The 21,179-nt window shown below is 56.3% G+C and overlaps 4 protein-coding genes across 4 annotated transcripts; 3 read left to right on the top strand and 1 right to left on the bottom strand.

Annotated features, from left to right (window-relative positions):
- Positions 1–349: 349 nt before the first annotated feature.
- Positions 350–1,882, bottom strand: QBC33DRAFT_545025 (serine hydrolase-domain-containing protein). The gene is made up of 4 exons (XM_060428521.1): positions 1,447–1,882; positions 1,361–1,379; positions 1,163–1,237; positions 350–1,093 (listed from the first exon to the last, which is right to left on the bottom strand). The coding sequence occupies exons 1-4, from the start codon at positions 1,486–1,488 to the stop codon at positions 489–491; spliced, it is 741 nt and encodes a 246-aa protein (XP_060281474.1). The 5' UTR covers positions 1,489–1,882; the 3' UTR covers positions 350–488.
- Positions 1,883–2,015: 133 nt separating this feature from the next.
- On the top strand, positions 2,016–3,858 carry QBC33DRAFT_545022 (uncharacterized protein). Its single transcript, XM_060428520.1, has 4 exons — positions 2,016–2,514; positions 2,574–2,681; positions 2,748–3,133; positions 3,193–3,858. The coding sequence occupies exons 1-4, from the start codon at positions 2,266–2,268 to the stop codon at positions 3,674–3,676; spliced, it is 1,227 nt and encodes a 408-aa protein (XP_060281473.1). The 5' UTR covers positions 2,016–2,265; the 3' UTR covers positions 3,677–3,858.
- A 1,653-nt stretch (positions 3,859–5,511) lies between these two features.
- Positions 5,512–7,670, top strand: QBC33DRAFT_545019 (transferase). Its single transcript, XM_060428519.1, has 2 exons — positions 5,512–5,887; positions 5,950–7,670. The coding sequence occupies exons 1-2, from the start codon at positions 5,736–5,738 to the stop codon at positions 7,265–7,267; spliced, it is 1,470 nt and encodes a 489-aa protein (XP_060281472.1). The 5' UTR covers positions 5,512–5,735; the 3' UTR covers positions 7,268–7,670.
- Positions 7,671–9,820: 2,150 nt separating this feature from the next.
- On the top strand, positions 9,821–21,103 carry QBC33DRAFT_571814 (uncharacterized protein). The gene is made up of 4 exons (XM_060430623.1): positions 9,821–9,833; positions 9,891–14,925; positions 15,003–18,208; positions 18,276–21,103. The coding sequence occupies exons 2-4, from the start codon at positions 10,023–10,025 to the stop codon at positions 20,958–20,960; spliced, it is 10,794 nt and encodes a 3,597-aa protein (XP_060281471.1). The 5' UTR covers positions 9,821–9,833; positions 9,891–10,022; the 3' UTR covers positions 20,961–21,103.
- The last annotated feature ends 76 nt before the right edge of the window (positions 21,104–21,179 follow it).

The following is a 21,179-nucleotide window of genomic DNA, read 5'->3' as shown; positions in this document are numbered from 1 at the left end:
CTCTGACAGCTGGCTGTTGTGTACACTAAACCACTGGGCGTCCACAATTCAACCTACAGAATTCCCACTTTGGACGGGTCGGGGAACCCCATCCCGTCGCCCGCGGGCAGCCGGAGGGCTTGGCTCCAGAAGGGTCCAATACAAGGGCTCAGTTCATCCTTGGGGGACAAACTAACTCCATTCTTCCAGTGTCATTTCTTGGCTATGCTATGAGAGGTGGTAACCTGCTAAGAACCCTGCTAAGAACCCTGCTGAAAGAATTTGCTAAGAAGCTAGCAGAACCCGAAAATCCTCCGCAATCATGCAGGATCATTCAGAATCGCAACCCAAGAAGAAAATATAACGGGATGTCAGTTGAACAGAGACCAGTGCTCTGCAGGCTTTCACTCTAGATGTCTGTAATACCTAAGGTAGGGAATCACTTCCCAATTCTCCATACATTTCTGTCTTTCATTCTCCTCCTCGGGCCGACCACCAGCCACCAGCCATCAGCCATCAGCACTCTCGACAGTGCGATTAATCGTTCGAAGAGCCCCTCTCAACGCCTGATGATCCCTCGGCCCAGGCACTTGATGCCCATGATCATGCACAAAGACCTGGCTATTGTCACAAAGCCGCGCCAGGGAATTATGCACCTGCTCTGGCGTACTCCACCCGGCTTCGGACCAGAGCTTATTCAGTGGCGACTGCACGTTGGCAATGCCAGTACCAGTGCCAGTACCAGTGCCAGTACCAGTCGGGCCGTTCTCGTGCGAGTAGATGTGAGCCGTGGGAACATGGACTGACACTCCATCCTTGGCCGGATCCAGACATCTGACGATGCCGGCCCGGAGGTCGTCTGGGTCCAGTGGAGGAGCGGCGCTGAAGAGGATGCCGCACTTGAAATTGGCAAACGGCCGCCGTGCGTCCTCGAGAAGCAGAGTGGCGGCGACGATGCCCCCCTCGGAGAATCCCATAATGCCGTCAAAGGGGCCCTGGCTTTGCACCGCATCTACGAGGCCGTCGAGCAGGTCTTGGTACTGGCTCACGTCGGTGAGCTCCCCGAGATATCCATACAGGCCGCCGCCCAGGTCTTCGCCAGCCTCTGTTGCACCTGCCTAAAGTAAGTCTCAAGTCGTATAAATCACCTTGGCTATGATCGCCGTCGCGCAAGCCGCCTTACCGTCACCTGGTTGCATTGGTACGCCGCCGTTGAGAAACACAAAGTCGTGTTCGGCAAGCTCCTCGCGTATCCTTGCTGCAACGTCGCGTATTATTAGTGGTGAAAATTCCATGCCCCTCCATCCCAAACTGAAACAGCAGAAAATAGGAGCACTGTACTGTAATGTACTGTACTTTGCTGCATTGGTCTGCCTCTCACCTGTTTGCATCTCGAAGATCTTTTGTATGCTGCTTATCAGCTTGGCTCCTTTCCCCTTATGTTTGCTTTTTAGACCTGCGCCGTACCTTTGCACACGTCGCCCTTCCATGCAGGCAGAGAAAACGCATCTTCGGGGTCTTGTTGGGGGTCTTGTTGGGGGTCTCGATCCTGGGGCAGGGGGGGTTGGGCTTGTTAGGGGGCTTGGGGGTCGTTATTCACCCCTGAATGACCCTAACCCTAGCTCTTGCTCCACAAGTCTCAACCAGTGGCGCCTGCAAAGAACAAAGTCGAGAGGATTTGAGGGGAACATTGAGCTCTTAACCCAAAACACAGGGAACAAAGGCGGCACCATCATGCTCACATCTCACATCGAAAAACTCTTCGAGGTTTGGTTCGGTTCCACCTCTGAAGTTCCCTTGGCTGCGCCCTCCCCCCCCTAAATACTTTCGCTTCCAAGTTCAGCAATGATTATGCGTGAAGATAAAAAATCCCCACACCATGCAGGAACACCGCAAATTGATTGGTGGCCCTGGTATGATTAGTGGCGAGACCTGGGTTACATTCCCAGAAACAGGCCAGGATCCCGCAGATATGGTACTGGGGATCGGCAGCAACCGGCCGGACTGCCTACCCTTGCGAGCATCCAATTCCGACATCAGGTACGACGCGGCGAGGCAGGCCCATTGTGTTCGACCCCTACTGACCGGTGACTGAGCATTCTCTACAGGTACAAAGTGCGGCGTCCATCCGGCCACCCGTCGTGATCACGCAGTTGCCGCTCTCAGCCCAATCTTGAAAAGCCAGCGGCCGTCCAGCTCATTCTATCCATTGTCATCTGCAGATACGTCACCCAAGAAAAGCACCGAGCACCGAGCACCGAGCATCGAGCACCACCTTTGCCCAACATGTCGGCCGTCGACTTTTCCCAGCTTACCCCGGAGATGCTAGACGCCATGCTGGACATGCCAGTCATGGCTCCGCCGGACAATGAAGTTAGCAACTTCATCAACCCTCCCAACCAGAACGGCATGGCTGTAGCAGTCATAACCGTATGTATGACCGTCGTGGTGCTCTGTCTGGCAATCCGCGCCTACGCCAGGCTTGTTCTCCTGAAAAGGGTACAAGTTCAAGAATACTTAATCCTGACTGCATTTGTGGGTGTCATCTGATTTCTCCCTCGACACTGTCGACACAGACTGACCGCTCTCACCAGGGGTGTTTGGTCGGTTGGGCTTATTGCACCATCAAAATAGTCCACAGCCCGGGATACTATGTTCACACATGGAATGTCAAGCTTCGACAAACGGTTGAGTTGGGTTACGTGAGTCTAGCCCATTATCCCATATGCCTTGCCTTCCCCAAGGCATGAAGAACTAACAACCATCAGCTTGTCCACCTCGCCGGTATCTTCTACTCGGTCTGCCTTCCGCTTCTCAAGATATCCATCATGGTGGAGTGGCTGGGTATGTTTGTTTCTCGAGGCAAGAGAAACTGGTTCTTCTGGGTTTCCTGGATCTTGATCAGCATTCAGATTGCGTTCGCGGTCGGCGCCGTGATTGCTCTGAACCTAGCCTGCATCCCGACCAAGAAGAAGTGGGAGTTCTGGGTTCCGGGCAAGTGTATCAACGCCCACACTATCGAGACTGTCTCGGCCACCTTCCAACTAGTTTCGGACTGTATTGTCCTCATCCTTCCTCAGAAGGCCATCTGGGATCTCCAGATGAACTGGAAGAAGAAGGTCGGTGTGTCGGTCATCTTCTCCCTCGGTGTGTTGTACGTGCCAATCCCCGCGAATCCCCAAGCCCCCCCTGCCTGGCTAACCTCGACCACAGGGCTTGTGTCTCTGCCGCCTTCCGTCTTGCCGTCACTGTCCAATATGCCGAAGCCGTCGACTCCATCTACAATATTGGCCCCGTTTGCTTCTGGGCCTACGCTGAGATGACGTGCGGTTTCATCGTCGTCTGCGTCCCTTGCGTGCCCAAGATCCTCTTGGAGAGCGGTGTCTGGCGCAAGGTGAAGATGGGCCTTGGCATGAGCGTCACCGCCGGTACCGCTGTCAACAGCAAGAACCAGACGGGTGCCAGCACGATGAGGTCCAAGAACATGCGCTCTGTCAACAAGTCGTACCTGGAGATCGACGACGACACCGAGTTGAAGAACCTCAGCTCCGAGTCCACGGAGCACCTCCGCGACCCCTACGCCACCAAGCCCGAGAAGGGCATCGTTCGCACCACACACGTGACGATCACGCAGAACTCGGACATCCCGAGCGGCGACGAGACCATGTACGACCACCGCCAGATGCAGTGGAGGTAGAAGTTCCCCGTGGCTGGGACCGCGCCACGCAACTGTATGTACAGTACATGTCAGAGCCACTTGTGTAATCGGACAGGCCTGTAACCATGGAAGTTCCTTTCTGTACTAAAAACATTGTACTTTATCTCACTTGGTAGCCTCGGATTGATCTTGATCTCTGAACCTCAAGAAGACGGAACTCAATAGCTTCATTGCTCCCATTTCGAGTCACCTCAACATGCTTGGCACCGTGACTGTACTTCACCAAGATCCACCCTGTGTGAGTAGCCCCTGCTGCATTTCATGAACTACATATAAGCATCGCACCACCATGACATGATCAGTATCCACCCTCGCTCCCGTCTGGGCGAGGGGAAGCTTCGTGCTCGGAAGCTTGCCGGGCAGACTAGCGATCGGCTTGTGGAAAACTCAACCGGAAGACCCACCTCTTGGAAAGTTCGAACCAGGGTCACAAAGCTAACGGTCGTCCGGATTGGGCCTCGTTTGATAGCAAGGGCAACAGACCAACAAGGATCGGCAGGTGGAGGTGAAGTTCCCCCGGACACCACAACAATGCCTGCAACAGTTGCACAGTTGCAACGGCGTACCAGAACGGTATAACAGTGGGCACTCGGAAGCTACATCTAATGTTATCTAGGTACCTAGGGGTTGCGGTCGGCTCAGAGAATCCTGGCACTTTAACACAAGGCATCGCCCCCCACCCGCCCCCTTTTCCCCTCCCACCAAGTCCCGCAATCCTTGTGAGGCACAATCCTTGTGAGGCAAATGGGGGGTTTTGAGATACAATCTATTATGTACCCTCTGAAAGTTCGTTAGCTTGGGACTTGCTAACCTCTTCAAGTCATAGGACGGTGGATATTTACTAGGGAATCAACAGATCTTAACTAGGAGTCAACCAGGGCTTGATCAAATCATAACATGACCGGTCAGGGCATAAGAACCTCGCATGTCTTGCGTGCCTTGCTGGGGTTCACATCGGAATCTCCAGGATTGAATCCTTTGACCGGAGCAGGCTCAAGGGTTGAACTGGGCTTGATTGGTGGGTGCCAAGCGTGAAGCTACATACCAAGGCGGGATATCATTGGTCCTTATTCAACCCTTGACGGGAACACTAGCCGGGATTTCGTCAGGGGTTCCCGACTCTACAGACCCACAACACTCCATCAACAACCACTCGGCAGCCATGCTCGCCAGGTCGAGGCCATCCTCCACCTTGTTCTTGTTCCTGCGTACGTCGCATTCGCAGTACGGAGAACCATATGATTGCCGTAAGGGGGTTGGGATGTCGTTATTGCCATGGGAACTCCACGAGTCCAGCCTCTAACAAGATGGTCTGAGAGGTGCAGCGGCCAATTCCATCCCCTTGACAACTGTTGTATTGAATCATGCAGCATGCTGGAGTCGGGCACTCACCGCTTCATTTCCTCGTCTAAACCTAGTCATTCCAATGTGTGTTGGAAGCGTTGTTGTGGATCATGTACGGAGGTCGCTACCAAAAAAATCCGCGTTCCGCCTAAATTGGGGGTCGCTGGTTTCCATCTGTGTAGGACTTGTGAAGAGGTGGGCGACACCAAGATACCCTTAACTGACAGCCAACCTCTTCCGTTGTCGAGGGTCACATTATCTGATCAAGGGGGGGCCCCCACCGGCTACCTTCCTGACCTTCCTAGAATTCTAATCACGTAACGTTTGAATCCAGCACCAAGCTCGCATACTGTATCTACGACGCTAAAATCATGTACCTGTTTAGGCCTAGTACCAGCGATCTTAACAATGTCACAGCCTCTAGTGTATATGTAACCTGCTGCGCGCGCACTGCACTGTCATCTTTAAAGTATGGTGCTTATCTCGTTTTGGGTTAAATGGTCTTGGTATTCGCATACTAATGCTCAGCATCCCTGAAGAGGGGTACAGCATAGATCACCATTGCCCTTCGATGATATCGTACTTTAATTAGCATCCCCCGCGACTGCCCCCGATACAGGAGTTCAACGATCAGTCCACCTCATTCTGCCACCGCATCAGACATCGATCACAAACTCTCTGCTTCACCGTCGTCATGCCCAAGGTCGAGGAATTTCAGCTTCACCCCCTGGGTTGGGAGAATGACCCGGAGGAGGAGCGTTTCAAGCTCTCCACCCTCGACTACTTGTCGATGATGACCTACAACAACTACGCTCTCTTCTTCAAGCTAGACGATGCGGAGAAGAGGTTAGTGCCAGGCCCCCCTTTCTGTTCGGAAAGTAGGCTGCTAACTCCTAATGCTCTGACAGCAAAGTTGTGGCAGTGCTCATGGAAGGTCTAGAGCGGACTCTCAGCCAGGCAAGACACCTTGTCGGCACCATCGAGAGGGACGAGGACGGCCACCACTCCTTTGTCAAACGGAAGAACAGTACTGTCAAGTTTGTTGTCCAGCATCTCGACTCTCCCGAGGATGCGTTCCCGTCCTTCGCCGAGATCGAGAAGGCCCACTTCGTTGCGACCACACTTGGTGACATCAAGGTCTTGAGCAATGCTCCTATGACCTACGGCGAGAAGCCGGAAGCCAACCCGGACAGCAGCCCCGCCATCGCCTCGTACAAAGCCAACTTCATCCCTGGCGGTCTCATCTTCAATATGCACTCGCATCATTACAGCAACGACGTCGTGGGCTGGGGCTCCTTCACCAAGCAGCTGGCCGAGAACTGTTACGCCATCATCAACAAGACCGAGTTTCCCTCCTTCGACCCCAAGTGCCTTGATCGCAGCCGCTTCACCGCCCCGCCGATTCCTGACGAGTCCCGGGTCGACGCGCCTCCCCAGGCCGACCGCCACCCACAGCACAAGGTCTCGCAGTCGCTGATCTTCCACCTGCCCAAGAGCAAGGCCGCCGAGCTGAAGAAGGCCGCCTCGCCCGACGACGGCTCCTGGATCTCCACATACGATGCCGTCTCCGCCCTCATATGGCGGGTCTTCTCCAAGATCCGCGAGCCCGTCTACAAGCTGGACCCGGCCTCCAAGCCGATATGGGCCGAGGGCGTCAACATGACCAAGCGGCTCACCAACCCCACGATGCCCGCCCGCATGCAGGGCAACCTCTTCTTCGCCACCCTGTCCACCATGTCCGCCGTGCCGCAGCTGACCTCAGCCGAGATCATCTCGGAGGCGCCCCTCTCCAAGCTGGCGAGCTACACGCGCCAGATGACCAACGGCGTCACCGGTGACATGCTCGCCGGCGCGCTGCAGATGCTGGCGCCCATCCGCAACAAGCAGGGCCTGTCCGTCCGCGTCAACTCGTTCCCGCCCATGTCCCTGGTCATCACCGACTGGCGGGACGCCGACGTGTGCGCCGCCGACTTCGGCTTCGCCAGGCCCACCGCCTTCCGGCACCTGTTCGACACGGTGACCGAGGGCCTGGTCATCGTCTACCCGCCGCATGACGGACCGGCCGGGGAGGACGAGGGCTTGGAGTTGCAGGTCGCGTTTGAGAAGGAGCTTGTGCAGCAGCTGGTCGATGATCCGGAGTGGAGCAAGTATTTCGAGTTCAGAGGTGTCGACGCGGAGGAGGCTAACCCCGTGGCTGAGGCTGTGCCGGGGGTTCAGGAAGCATAGCGTAGCATGTCTAATGAGTCCCAAACTTCAGATTACTGTCGAGTCATTACTGGAGCTCCAGCTGGAGCTAATCTGCCAATCATGGAGTGCGAACAAGATAAAGCTAGCTTTGCTTAGATGCGTTCCAACGTAAAGTTCCGATGTAGGTTTGGAACTGTCGCGAGCCTCTCACGTGCCCGCCACGCCATCCTGCCCCCACTTCGCCGGCGCACCGGCCGGAGGAGACGTTCCCCTCCCGCGTCAGCTGCGGATCTAGATCCGGCAGCGCCGTCGTAGTCAGTCATGCCGTCGTGCCCTTCTCTCTGAGCACCAAAACTGCCGCTTCGAGGTGGGTGCCCGCCGGCTTCAACAGCATCGTGGGGACTGACGCCGATGCGAAGTGCGCGGAGCTGGCTTATCGGACCCTCGACTGCCTGTATCTTTTGCATTGGTAGCTGTGGGTGCAGAATTAGTTCTCTGGGTGGCGGAGAGTTTTGATGGGCAGGGTGCGTTCTCGCAGAGCCGGCTTGACAAGATGGCTGCTATTCCCACCCTGTTTCCTTTGGTGGCTCAGCTCCTATAAGCTCCCGAGGTTGCATGGAGATACGAAGCCATCCCCGCCTGCGTCGAGGCGGCCCGACCAGAAGACATAGGCCCCGTGGTCTGCAGCATCATTCTCAATGTTCGAGATTCGAGCTCCGCCGACTCCTTTGCCGGCGAGTATCCCGGTATGATAGTTGACCAGGAAGATCGAACTGGTTTTTACTGACTTCGACATTCTGCTTATATTCCCGACCACTGAGGTGGCCTGGTAGCCAGGGGGGAGGGGGAGTTGCGGCTTGGCACATACAACTTGGTGTTGTCTATCCCAGCTCGCTTTCGACTGGGTGCTTGGGGTATTAGCCCATATCGCCCAGCGGTGGCAGGAATCTTTTCTCCTGGAGCTTGCAGACTAGTGGCCAAGCGGTGAGCCTTGGCTCTTTGGAGCAACCAGGGTCAAGTACTCGGAGCATCGACAATCCCCCTCGGTGGCCTCAGTGGCTTTGTCAAGGCATTCTTCTGTGTCCATTGTTGTGGCAGATGCACACCTCCCAGACCTCCCTCCGAACGAAGACCTAGTCAAGCGGAGTGCTACGCTTGAGACTTGCACCAAGGCGGCAGTACACTATCAGTTTTTACGCCGGCCCAGGAGGCGTCTCTGTTGAAAAAGCAGGCTTACAGCGCGTCTCCAAAACCGAAGAACGGGTAGCAGAGGTTGACGTCGAAAGTTGAAGCTTGCCTACCAGCCAGCTCCGAAGCTTCATGCCGACCATTCATAATCCCCTCAGCCTCGGGTCGATCGAGCTGAACGATAGGGCCTGGTGCCTCGGTCTCATATGTGAGCCCTCCGCAATCCATTCATATGCCAACGTTAGTGGCTTCGAAAGTGCACACTTCATGGGCCTCTAAGCCATATGGCATCTATTCAGACGAAGACGCACTAACCCCCAACGTACGCTCCATTGGTATCACCCTGCCCCTTGGTAGCAGCAGTAGCAGCACCGTGGCGGAGACGTAATTACCTGAAATTGACCTCGAAGAGACACGTGAAGTTCAACGATATCCCTTCATAACAAGCCATTGCCAGCGTCCTCGGCCACCGCCCAACCATATTGTACAGTAGGTACTGGGCAGTGAATCAAGCCAGGGTGAGGCTTAGACTTCCAGCTGCAGTCACAGAGAGACCCAAAGACGTCCCAAAAATATACCTAGGTACAGACAATACCTGTACTTTCACTCCTCCCCATCACCAACTGAAGAGAGAGCAGGAGGGAGAGACAAAATGAATAAAATAAAGTGAAAAAAAAAAAAAGGTTGGGGAAACCCCCACCCTCTCCCCCACGGGAGAAAAAAAAAAAAAAACATACAACACCAGGGATTCGCTGGTCGTCACCGACCCAACTACTAGTCTGGCCCTCACTGGCTTATCTATGGGAGAGCGGACGGGATCCCGAGTTCTCCAGTGGGTATGGTCGTATGTAATAGCAATTACCCCAATCATTCTTATATACCTAAGTAATGAGTCTCTAGGTTTTCATGTTGAAATATTCTCAAAAGGTGCCACTCTGCGTCCCACTAGACTCATACGTTGAACGCACGTCGCGGGTCTAGACCGAATCATAGATGCCTCAGGTATCCATGCGTTAGGCCTTGCTGTAACTGCTGCCGCTGGATTGGTTTGGAGAGGTCGCAGTCGCGCTCGCTTGCATTCAATAGTGTGGTAGCCAGCCACTACTACCATATCGATATCAGGGCGATCCATTCCCAAAAGAAGTCACATGGCTAGTAAAGCGGGGAGAATTTCGAAAATAAACCCGTATGTCAAGAGTAAGGTTATGCTAAGGTCTTCTCGCGAGAAAGAATAAATAGGCCGAATTTTCTCGGCAGCAGATACCCCTTGTTCATTCGGCCGCGTGATGTCGACGAGGTTCGCGTCTTTAGCGTCCAAGTCGGCCTCGTGGGGAAGATACTCCCTAACAGGCTAGCCTCATGTCGTGCCACCAGCGAAATAGGTATAGCTCCCGCGCGGGGCTCTTCGTGGCTTGAGGTATGGAGCGTGGCTGGCTGAAGCGTCGTTGTAAGTGACAGGCTAATCTGCTCCTAGCGAGGTGTGGACGATGGACCCGACATATCTTATCCGACCTTCCCCAGTCGCGCCGACTGCACAAACTTGGAAGTGCAAGCTTGGAAGGGCAAGCCCGAAGGAGCAAGCGTGTTCAACAGAGATATCACCACCATGGCAGACTATGCCTTGCCCTCGCCCGTCCTCCACGTCGTGTATGGCGCGTACGGCGACGCCTTCCTGCTAGAGTACCAGCTCGGCCAGGTCCGAAAGCTCATGCTGCTTGATGGCGGGCCAACCTCTCGAGGGGTGACGGACCACCAGTGGGCGCCGTACTCTCGCAACTATGTGGCCGTGGCCAAACTCCTCTGGAAGCAGTTCCAACACACGCGGGGGCAACCCGTCGAGGCCACGATCAAGCCCAATGCCATCATCAATTCGCATCCGGACCATGACCACTACGAGGGGCTCATGTACCTCCTCAACAGGCTGTGGCCGGTGCCGCCCTCGGGCCCTGGAGGAGTGCCGCCGCCCATCGAGCTCGACTTCACCGGCCCGTTCCTGTTGCCGGTCCCCACGAACCCCAACGGCACAGAGTTCAAGAAGTGGGAGCACTCGAAGAAGGCCATCGAGGGCCCGCTCACCAAGCGCCAGTTCAAGCGCACGCTCTTGGCGGGGCCGCTGGACGACAATAGCCCCCTGGCGGGGCTGCACATCTTCTATCCCGCAGCAACAAACACAGAGGGCGCCTTCACCCACGTTTCGTCCTGGAACCGGCCCGCGGGCTCTCCCTTGATCGCGGGTGGCAACAACGCCAGCACCGGCTCTCAGCCTATTGAGCCGGAGGACGGGAATGAGGGGGGCGACGATGACGACGACGGGGCGCTTGTGGAGGAGAAGGAGGAAGACGACGACGAGATCTACTCGTATACGCTCGGCAACGCGCTGGGCCACACGCGCAAGCTGCCCAAGATACGCATCAAGAAGCCCGTCAACGCCGACATCGACCAGTCCAAGACGAACCTGAGCAGCATCCTGCTTTGCACCGTGCAGGATACGGGCGGCCAGATCATGATGACGGGAGATAGCGTAGGCTGGCGCGTCAATGGGGAGACTTTCGCGAACGTCCACGGGCGGCCGCACGTGAATATCTACAAGGTGCAGCATCACGGCAGCGTCAAGAATAACCAGCTCCTGGACCAGGAGCCAAGCATAGGGAAGGAAATCGCCGCCGAGGTGGCGCTGCGCGAGCTCCTCGAGCTGGGCATTGGCGCCACGCTAGACGGCCTGGAAGCGGACTGGAAGGCCGAGACGCTCCTCGACTATTACTCCATCGCGCTTGGGAGCGAAATGTCAGAACTCGGAGTGCAGAGCAATTGCCACCTCATCGCGGGGGCCCTGTGGAACAAGTGGTACGACTACGAACAAGCTCGGCTTGCACAGGCACCACCCGGCACACAGGCCGAAAACCTTCTCGAGGAAGACGTTGTCTTGATGTACCTCAATTACCTCCGAGAGCGGCATAACCTCTACCTCTTCGCATTCAAGACGGCCGAAATAGATGGGGTCCGGCAGCTAAACTTCACCCGAGCCAACATCCTCACCACCAAGATTGTCCAAGCCGCAATCAATGGCAACCAACTTCACCCGCTGCCATGGGCGCCGGATCCGCAGCAGCTTTTCTCCGAGCTCATCGAGTGGCGTATCAACATCGCCGAGTCTCTCGTGACCCTCAACCAGCTCGCAGATCTGGAAACCCAGAGGCAAGCGAGAGACCAACTCGCGCTGGATTACGCCAGGGAGCAGCTCAAAAGAAAGAGGGGGGAGAAGAAGGAGGCGCAAGAGTTGTTCGACGCCCAGCTGAAGCAAATGAGAGAGGACGCCAAGTTCGTGCTAGACGACTTCTACGAGGTGTTCCTGGAGGAGAACGTCGCGCTCTCGCGGAAGGATACGTCGGCGGCGCGCAAGTCGCGGCACAAGAACGACGACCCTCCTCCCGCAATCGTGAAGACGAAAGACCACTACCCGTGGAAGCTCCGGCCGCGGTACTGGTGGGGGCGGTGGGACGGCGCCGAGGTCGCCTACAAGAAGGATTGGCTGGCCTTCTACAACTCTCTGGCGGCGGTGCCTAGAGTCATGGACTTTTATCGGACGTTCACGGCCGATGCCTACGTGATAAGCGCGAATGGGACCCACGGCCACCCGGACACGGCCACCATCCTCGGCATTGCCTACGTGGCCATTGAGGACGAGGTGCTGCGGCAGAAGACGAGCCCTGACGGCCCGCCGATCCGGCGGAGTCTCTACGTCACGAATGGCCACGCCCTTCCGTTGGAACCGATGGCGGCGCTCGCTCGTCGATTCCCCGAGTATCCCATAGACCAGGTGATCGGACTGCAGCAGGGCTGTTTCGCCATCCGATACCTTGCTATCGGTGCCTTTATGTCCATCAGCGGTTTCGACGTACCCAAGGACCAGGAAGCCACTTATCAACGCGAGTTCACCAACTCCTCAAGCTTTTGGGATCTTGATACCGCCAACGACATCGAGAAAGCATACGCGGACATCGAACACGACCAACCGATCCTTCCTAGGGACACACAGGAAAAAGTGCATTGCGTCTTCGGAACCCATCCTGAGCCATCAAAGAACCCCAATCCCACTTTCTACCTCGCGAATCCCCCAGAGAACCCTCTGACCAACGTCGAGCCTGGCGCGGATGACAAAAACGTCTTCAAGATATTCGATGTCTGGCAACCGATCGACGATATGCGATATCTAAACATGTGGACCCTAGACGATGCTTTGTACTGGAGAGTGCACTACGAGATCCAAAAATATGGAGGCTACAGTCTCTACTTTACCCTCAGCGGCCTCGACTTTGGACCTCGGTTTACCTGGTACAAGGATTTCCGTGACAGCAATAATCCAACGCTTACTTGGCTCTCGATGGACGAAGCGAGAGAGCTCAACAAGGGAACCAACTGGAGCATAGTCCAGCCCGTTGCATTTTATGTCATCCGAGCCAAGTCGCACCCGATGGCACTCATGGCATCTCAGCCTATGTATCAACTCACTGCAAGTCCGTCTTACGCTTTGGCAATCCCCAACCAGACCACGGTCTCAGCTGATGTGGGCGACTGGGCAGCGGCTGTGGAAGACGACGACACAGCGATTGTGGAAGACGAGGCAGGAGTGGTCGCCTTCGATCTTGACGCCACGCCGACTGTTATCACGCCCGATAGCAGCCGTGAGGCCGCTCTGTCGCCAACGGTCACGGCTATGTCGCAGACGGGAAATGGCACTCTGACTCCCCTAAAACCAGTCAGCGTTTCCCGCCTAGTCCCGGATTCAGCTCAGGACTCGAAACTGGCCCAAGGTAAACCGGCAGGCCTCGATCAATTCCTCAAAGACTCCCAAGTGTCGACAGAGCCAGATGGAAAGCCGTTGACGATGGGAAAGGTCATGGAAACGATCCTAGGGGCGAGTAACTACTCAAAATTACCAACCAAACGCACCCTGGAGAAGACCATCCTCGGATACCCGGTCGATGTGGGGGCATCGATAGTCACTTATGAGAAGAAGGCATTCAACAATATCGTGACCGCCGCCAGCCTCCGCTTTGCCTTTGAAGGTCGGAAGCTTGTAATTGACGGAGAACCCCTGAGCCTCAGCGGCGGATTTCTGGATATCAAGTGGCCCGCAGGGGAAGCCATCGAGCTGGAGTTTCGCCCCCTTTTCGACGACAAGTCGGTGTCTTTGAGCGTCTCTCGCAGGTTGGAATCCGCCAACGTCATCCGCGCGACAACCTTGCTCCAGCTGCTCTCCCACATTTTCACCGAAGCGGGGCAGGAGCTCAACTTCAAGTCGTTGGCCTTGCCAAGGCTACTGGCCTATCTGACCGGCCGCACACGAAAGGCAACCGCTGCTCACCTTCTCAATTCGGTGCCGGCATTGCTCATCCAAGCTGGCATGCTCAGTACGCCCATTGACTTGGAGAACTCGACGGTAATCGCACATCCAGGCCCCGCATCCGGACTCATTGTCGAACGGGCAGACGTGACCTGGCAGATCTCCAAGCTGCTTCGGCAAGCCAACGAGCATGTTGCGGGGCTTGACATGCAATTCGGGGAGCTGAAGGTTGTTCTGGAAAACGCCGGACTTCCGATAGAGACCTTGACTCTCGTTGGATCCGTCACCGTTGCCTCGCTCATTCTATCGTTTTCCGTTGCCATGTCTAACCCTGGTTCTCCGGGGACTGCGGTGGACAGTCCAGCGGTGCTCTGGACCTTCCAGGCGACGTCAACCACGGAGCTCAGTAAGCTGACGGCTCTGTGGCCGAACGACCAGGCCAAGCTCAAGCCTGATCAGTCCATACCATTTTCCAAGTCGCCCCTCTCCGGCCTGCAGCACAGCGGTATCGGATTTGTCGTATCCCAACCGGTTGCTCAGATCGCCAAGTACGAGCTCTGGAGCCTCTTTGGCGCGACAACCTTTGACGACTGGAAGGCATTCCTGCCGCCCGACTTCCTGCCGACGGGCGTCGGCGGCACGGGGCGACTGGAGATCCGTAACCCGCTGGACAAGGACCGCCGGACGTATGGCGTCGCCGTGGACTTCCACGCGCCAATCCAGACTGCCAAAGAGGTGGTCACGCTAAATGCCTCGCTAACAGCCGAGCCGCTTCCGGGTTTGGCAGGCTACGAATACCGGGTGTATGTCTCGGGTGACGGGGCCGGCATCACGCTCATGGAGCTGGCAAGCGCAGCGGGCATCGGAGCGCAGGCCAAGTCGCTGGCAGCCGACGTCCCGATCGTCGAAGACGTGCTGGAGAAGTTCCGGATCCAGAAACTGGCCGTTGCGCTCGAGCGCGCCGATAATCAGAGCACCGTCCGCGAATTCGGGCTCAAGGTCACGGTTGAGAAGCTTACCATCGGCCAGTCGCTGTCCATCGACTTTGCCGAGCTTGATCTTGATTACAGCTTTGGGGTGTGGCAAGGTCGAGCTGCTGGGAGGCTGACCGTTGTGAAAAAGGCACTGGCTGCCGAGATTATCCTCCCGACGGCGTACAGCTTGGGTGAGCTCTCCTTTTCCTGCACACCGGACATGTCCACCACCACGGCGTTTTCAGCACGCTAACATACTTAATTACAGGCTCCATTAAGGTAGCTGCCCCTGACGGTCTTTCTATTAGCGACCTCATGGAGGCCTTGGGGCTGCCTTCTCTTCAGGATGTTCCTGTGATTGGCGACCTGCTCAAGGTTGAGCTGGTTTCCATGTCCCTTGTGCTCGAAAAAGAGGGAAAGAAATCCAAGATCACCGGGTCGAGATTCCAGCTCCATCATTCCAAGATTACCGTCGGGTCAATCGAGCTGGTCGACATCGACGCGATAATCGAGACCGACACAGTCAAGAAGAAAGGAAAGGACCCGGCCACGATGATTACCGTCTCCATCAGCGCACACGTGCCCTCGCGATCCTTTGCCGCGACGCTCACCTACAACTCGCTCACGAAGAGACTCAGCGCAGCGTTCCAAGCAACCAGGGCCATCGTTATCGCCGACGCCATTGCCCAGCTGATCGGCGCTGACGAGAAGAACAATGTCTTCGACGACCTTATCGGCAAGCTCGGCGTGGAATCTGCGGGCGTCGAGTTTGATGTCGCGAATAACTTCCGTCCCAGCATGGTCAGCATCCATCTTGTCAACACTGCAACGGCGTCCATGGGCAGCGCGTCGTTGCAGAGCCTGCGTCTCGACTACATTGCGGGGACGCCGGCGGTAGAGGGGAAGCCGGGCCGGCCTTCTTTCTTCAACCTCGTCGGCGTGGTAAAGGGCAAGGACGCAAACGCTCGTTTGCGTCTGACCGGTGCATGGGGAGATCCCAAGGTTGCCTCTGTCATCGAGCTTGCTCTAGAGCCCGAGAGCGCGCAAAGTCTCAAGTTGAGCGGCCTCATGTCTCTGCTTCTCGACGGGACACAGCTTGCCATTAAACAGCCGCCGGGCCTGGAAGATCCCAGTTTCCCAGACCTAATCATCAGCGAGGTCTCCGGTAGCGTTGCCTGGGTCCCGTCGGATGACGGCAAGACAAAGAAGGCCCAACTGCAGACCTTGGATGTGGTCGTGGAGTCGGACAAGGCCTGGCCCAAGGAGGGGATCAGGCTGGAGAAGTTCTCAGTGGCTGTACATTTCACGCACGGATCTGCTCTGACTGCCGACGTGTGGGCGTTTTTGAAAGTCGACGACCAGATTCTTGTTGCCGTACGGTACTATAGTGAGAACGACCAGACGGTCTTCCGTGGCACCCTTGGCGACATTGATACGAAGAACGAGAAGAAGACGCCCGACTACCGCGCGCTCGCTGACAAGTATCTTGGAAAAAATAACTACGACATCCCGAAAAAGACAGAGGTACCCGAAAGGTTGCCCATGGCATTCCTGGACGTCACCTACGAGCCGGGGAAGAAGTTTGAGCTCCGGGCCAAGAACGACGGACTGGCGTGGCCTATCAAAGGCTTCGGCACCTTGGATATCAAGGTGACTGGGCTCGGCGGACGGCTGACGGCCAATTTATCGGAGCAGAAGAGCTACGACGCTGTACTCTACGGCCGCTTGAGCTTCGACGCCTTCACTTCGGCGACGGCCGTGCTGCAGCTTGCCAAAGGCAAGAAACCGGTCCTGACGGCCATGCTGCAGAAACAGGCTGGAGCCGTCAACGAAATCCGCGACCTAGTCGGCGGCCTTTCGGGGGACGCCGACTCGTGGAAGAACTTACAACCGGCAGGAACCCAGGCTATTGTCCTAGCCGAGACGGCGATTGCCCTTGTCCTAGACTTCGAGGCCTCGGTCTTCCTCCTCGCCGGAAGGGTCAAGGATGTGGGTAGCGCTCTGCTGCTGGCCAAGAAGACGCAGGACAAGTACGATTACCTAATCTATCTCAAGCTGAATAACATTGCAGCGCTGTGGCCGGATCTTCAGAAGGCCGTGGGTGACTGGTTCACATTCGAGATAATCACCGTTCAGATATCAACCAAAGAGCGCAAGATTAGTGAGCTGCAGCAAGACATGGCAGCTTACGGCAAGGCATTGACCGATGGAGTCAACGCGAGCAAGAAGGAGGACCCAGACAAGGCACAAGCAGCAGACGAAGCCAAGTCCCGTGCGGAGGACGAAGAAGCCAAGAAGACACAAACGGAGCTGTCTGGCGCCCTGAGCCTAATCCCCGCCGACCAAAAAATACCCAAGGGCGCATGCATCCATGCCACAATTGGCCTTGGTCCTGCCACGGTCGGCGGCACCACGCCACCGATCAGTGGGATGTTAGCCCTGAGCACGGAGAAGGAATCCCCCCAAAAACCAAAGATCTATCTAGATGCGTACATTGGCGAGGGAAGGTTCTTAGTTGCCATCGTAGAACTCCCTCTGTTTGGGGGAGCTATGCTGGTAAGGAGGGCAGCCGGCGAGTGGGATGCTGGCAAGAAGCAGCTCACCATGGAAGCCTCGCTTGAGCTGAAGATTGAAGGAAATGCAAAGGAGTTTGCTTTCCATGTCTCTTTCAACACCAGCGAGAGCTCGACCTCCTTCAAATTCGTTCAAGGCGAACCTCTTGCCGCGCCAACCGGAGGAGAAAATGCGACTCCGGCACCTACGAGTGGTGACGGTGCTGCACCAGCCAGTGATGGCAGCGCCGTCGCACCAACTCAGCCCGCGCAGCCAGTGGTGATCCGCGATGCTTTTGGCGGCTTGTTCGACCTGAGCCTGGCAGTATCAAAGTTCTCAGGGACGATCACAAAACCCGCGAAGCAGGGTGAGAGCAGCAGCCCGCCCGCCGGCAAACCGTCACTCGAGTTTGAGCTGTCGGGGCAAGTCAAGATCGGTAGTTTGACGCTCGATGCCAACATCTACTTTGTCAACGGTGTCCCCAAGCTCGTCAAGATATCTTCGGCCACGACGCTCGTGCTACCGATTGGCTCCATCTTCGAGGACATAATCAACAACGGGACCACGCCGGACGCCTCTTGGCCCGCCGACTTTGGCGACCTACAGCTGAAAGCCGCGACCATACGCTACTCCAAATACGACAGAGAATACACTGCCGAAGACGGCACAGTCTTCAAGCCGAACCTCAACATATCCGCCGATATTGAAATCTTTGGCCTTGCGCTGGGAGTGAACGTATACTTGCCACCTGACCGCAGCGGCGTGCGTATTGACGGCACCTTTCCCAACGCCATCGATTGGGGATTCCTCAAGTTCTTCGAAAGCAAGGCCGCGAGCACTGCAGACACATCTACCCACCAAAAGGGACCCGTCGTTTCCGTCTACTCGCAGAAGAGTAAGGAGAGCGCCGATAAAAACGTCGTAAGTCCATCTGTCCTCTCCTGGCCCAGCAGATGATCGATGGAAAGTCGCTAATAGAACCCTCCAGAAAACATACCAGGTATCTGCAGGGCTCACAGTCCTGGACAAGCCAAGTTTCAAGGTCGACCTCTCGTACAGCAACAAGGTCTTCACAGGAGAGGCGACATACGACGGCACCATCGATGTCTTTGGTGCCAAGATCACACCCAAAGTCACGATCAAACATGCTAATGGCAAGTTCTCCATTTCCGCCATGGATATGTCCAAGACTCTCGACCTCGACATCGAAAAGGCAATCAAGGACGCGTCCAAGATCTACAAGAAAGAGTGCAAGGATCTGTTGAAGATCATCTTTGACCAGGCCCTGAAGACAGAATGCAACTGGAGCGTCGGGCTTGACGGCGTGGATAAGACGGCCGTTAATGTCCTCATCGGAGGCACATTCAAGGTGGTTCTGAAAATCCCCATCATCGACAGGAAGGTCAAAGATATGGCAAAGTTGACCATCAACTTCATCGCCCCGATCCCATTCAAGGACTTCTCGTTCGAGGCCCTGGTCAAGCTACTGGGGAAAGCGATGCAAGACAATCTGTCCAAAATTGGACAGGCCATCATGGAGAACAAGGAAGAAGCGTTTACGTTGATTGAGTGGATGTCCGCCAAGGAATGGGGTGCAGACCTGATCGGCGCGCTGATCTGCCGCAGGATGGACCCGCCGAACGTCTGGAAGCGGTTCTGGGAGCTCACACCAAAGGATCCGAAGGATCCGGATGATAAGAATCACCCCGGTGGCTTCTGGAAGTGGCTCCTCGGGGCCGCTGCTGCCATATTTGGCGTCGCCGTCTTCGGACTTGGAGGCATGCTTGCAGCCTTCGAAACCCTCGTTGGAGGAGCAGTCGCCTTTGCAAGAACGGCGGCAGAAATTCTACGAATGCTGGATAAGGCCATTAAGGCGCTAGAGACGAATCCAGAGAAGGGGGGCAGTGGGGGCACGCTCAAGGATGCCAAGGATTTCAGGGGGAGGATGGAGAAGACGCTTGCTGATGCCAAAGCGAAGTTGCTGGAAGTTCGACAGGGCATCCGAGAGACGCTCAACCTCAGCAAACCCCCAGAAGCCACGCTGACCGGAAAGGGGTCCGCTTTGCGGATCGACTGGAGCAAAGCCATGCCGCAGAAGGGCGGGAAACCATTCTCCCTCTCCGATGTCCCGGCCGAGAACTTCAAGTGGGAGATATATGTTAGCGGGACCAACAAGTCGCCGTCAGACGATGTGGCCTCGCCGGAAACAGACGTCTACGAGACCAAGGGGACCAGCATTCAGATCCACAACGCGAAGATCGCCTCCTTCAACCAGGTCTACGCGTGGGTCAGAGCCAAGTACACGGACGCTAAGCATGGCAGTTTCGCCTCGGCGAAATGGGCCTCGGCGGCCGTGCTCACGAACATTCCGAGGCTGCCACAGCCGTCGTTGCAGATCGCGTTGGATTCAACCTGTATGAATTACGGGGTTACCATCGCGAAGGCTGTGCCGGGTTCGTACGTAATCGCACTGATTCTGGTCGCCAGTGGCAAGGCCGGCAGCGCAGAGTCGAATCAAGTAGCCTTGCGAGTGATCGACTGGCAGACGAATGGGCAAGATCTTAATGTCCAGATCCCCCTCGCGGATCTGCGCTGGCATCGGGCCCTGGCCAACGGCGTCAAGCGGCAGTTGCAGCTGCAAGCACGTGTCCACATGAAGAGCTCCAACGCGTCCGTCAACACCGACTCATCGTTTACATGGTCCAATCTTCTCCCTGTGCTCCAGGCGCCGAGCCAACTCACGGCATCATATGCGACTGGACAGCTAAACGCGACATGGCAAGAGGAGGAGCCAGCCAAGGGCTACGAGATGGTCGTCAAGCAAGCTGGAAAGACGCTCTACTCTGCCCCGGCACCGAAGCCTCCCGTCTCGATCGCCACCAAGGACCTTCAGCTCAGCGGTGGTAGGGCAAATGTTGACGTCTTCGTCCGCATTCAGCCACCACCCAAGGGCGGTGTCGTCACCCTGTTTGCCTCGGACAGCGTCCAGGTTGCGGACCTGCCCGTGCCGACCGTCACCGCTGACAGCTTCTTCGACGTACCAACACAAACATTCTACATCTCCATGTCGCTGTCGGCTTCGTTAGCCACGGCCGATCTTTCCTCGTTTCTCGTGTACCCGATCAGCGCCTCCCCATCCGACGACGAAGACATGGCAGGCTCTTCTTCGCCGCCCATCTACATCTACGACTTCTACGACACGCAAGACGACAACAAGGACACGGTCCTGCTCAAGTTACCCAAGTCCGCCATTTCCAGCCTTCCCGCGCTGCCCCAGTCCCTCCAGATCAGCGCGGTAGACGCCGATGAGAGGCAGGGCTCGCCAAGCGCGGCCTGGACGCTGCCCACGCCTTTACCGGACCCGTCGTCCGTCAGCGCGGTGGCGGCGACCGCGGAGTTTGACAAGGTCAACAAGACCATGCTCGTGTCGTGGAAGAGCATCCCCGCGGGGGTTACGCGGGTTGCCGTCGTCGTCACGGAGCGCGACACTGATGCCCAGATTCGCCGCGACGTCGTGAGCCCGGCCATGGGGATCACTATCACGGCGGCTGACTTTGCGTTGGCGACTGGACAGAAACTCGGCGTTGCGTGCACGTCTTGGATGGGGAAGATGGTGCGTGGAGGGATGGCGAGGTTTCCTGAGATCGAGGTGCCATCTTTGGAGGCGGAGTAGCAAGGGCGAGGTCAGCACGCCTCTGTGGGACCCGAGGAAGCTCCGAGCACAAATCCCATGGGCTAGGGTTGTAGATATTCATAAATCTTGGGCATCACGAATTAGTTTTGAAAGTGCCCGTGTACATGTTTGTTTTATAAATGTAAATACAGTCTACTTCTTGCACTTCTGCCACTCAAGGTAGTAAACGGGGCAGAAATCAAAGTCAGGAGAGTCTAA

Source organism: Phialemonium atrogriseum (assembly GCF_030411735.1).
Source record: "Phialemonium atrogriseum strain 8032-3 unplaced genomic scaffold QBC33scaffold_20, whole genome shotgun sequence".
Taxonomy (NCBI): Eukaryota; Fungi; Ascomycota; class Sordariomycetes; order Cephalothecales; family Cephalothecaceae; genus Phialemonium; species Phialemonium atrogriseum.
Note: the sequence above shows the minus strand (reverse complement) of the source record. Positions and strands in the feature narration are given on the sequence as shown.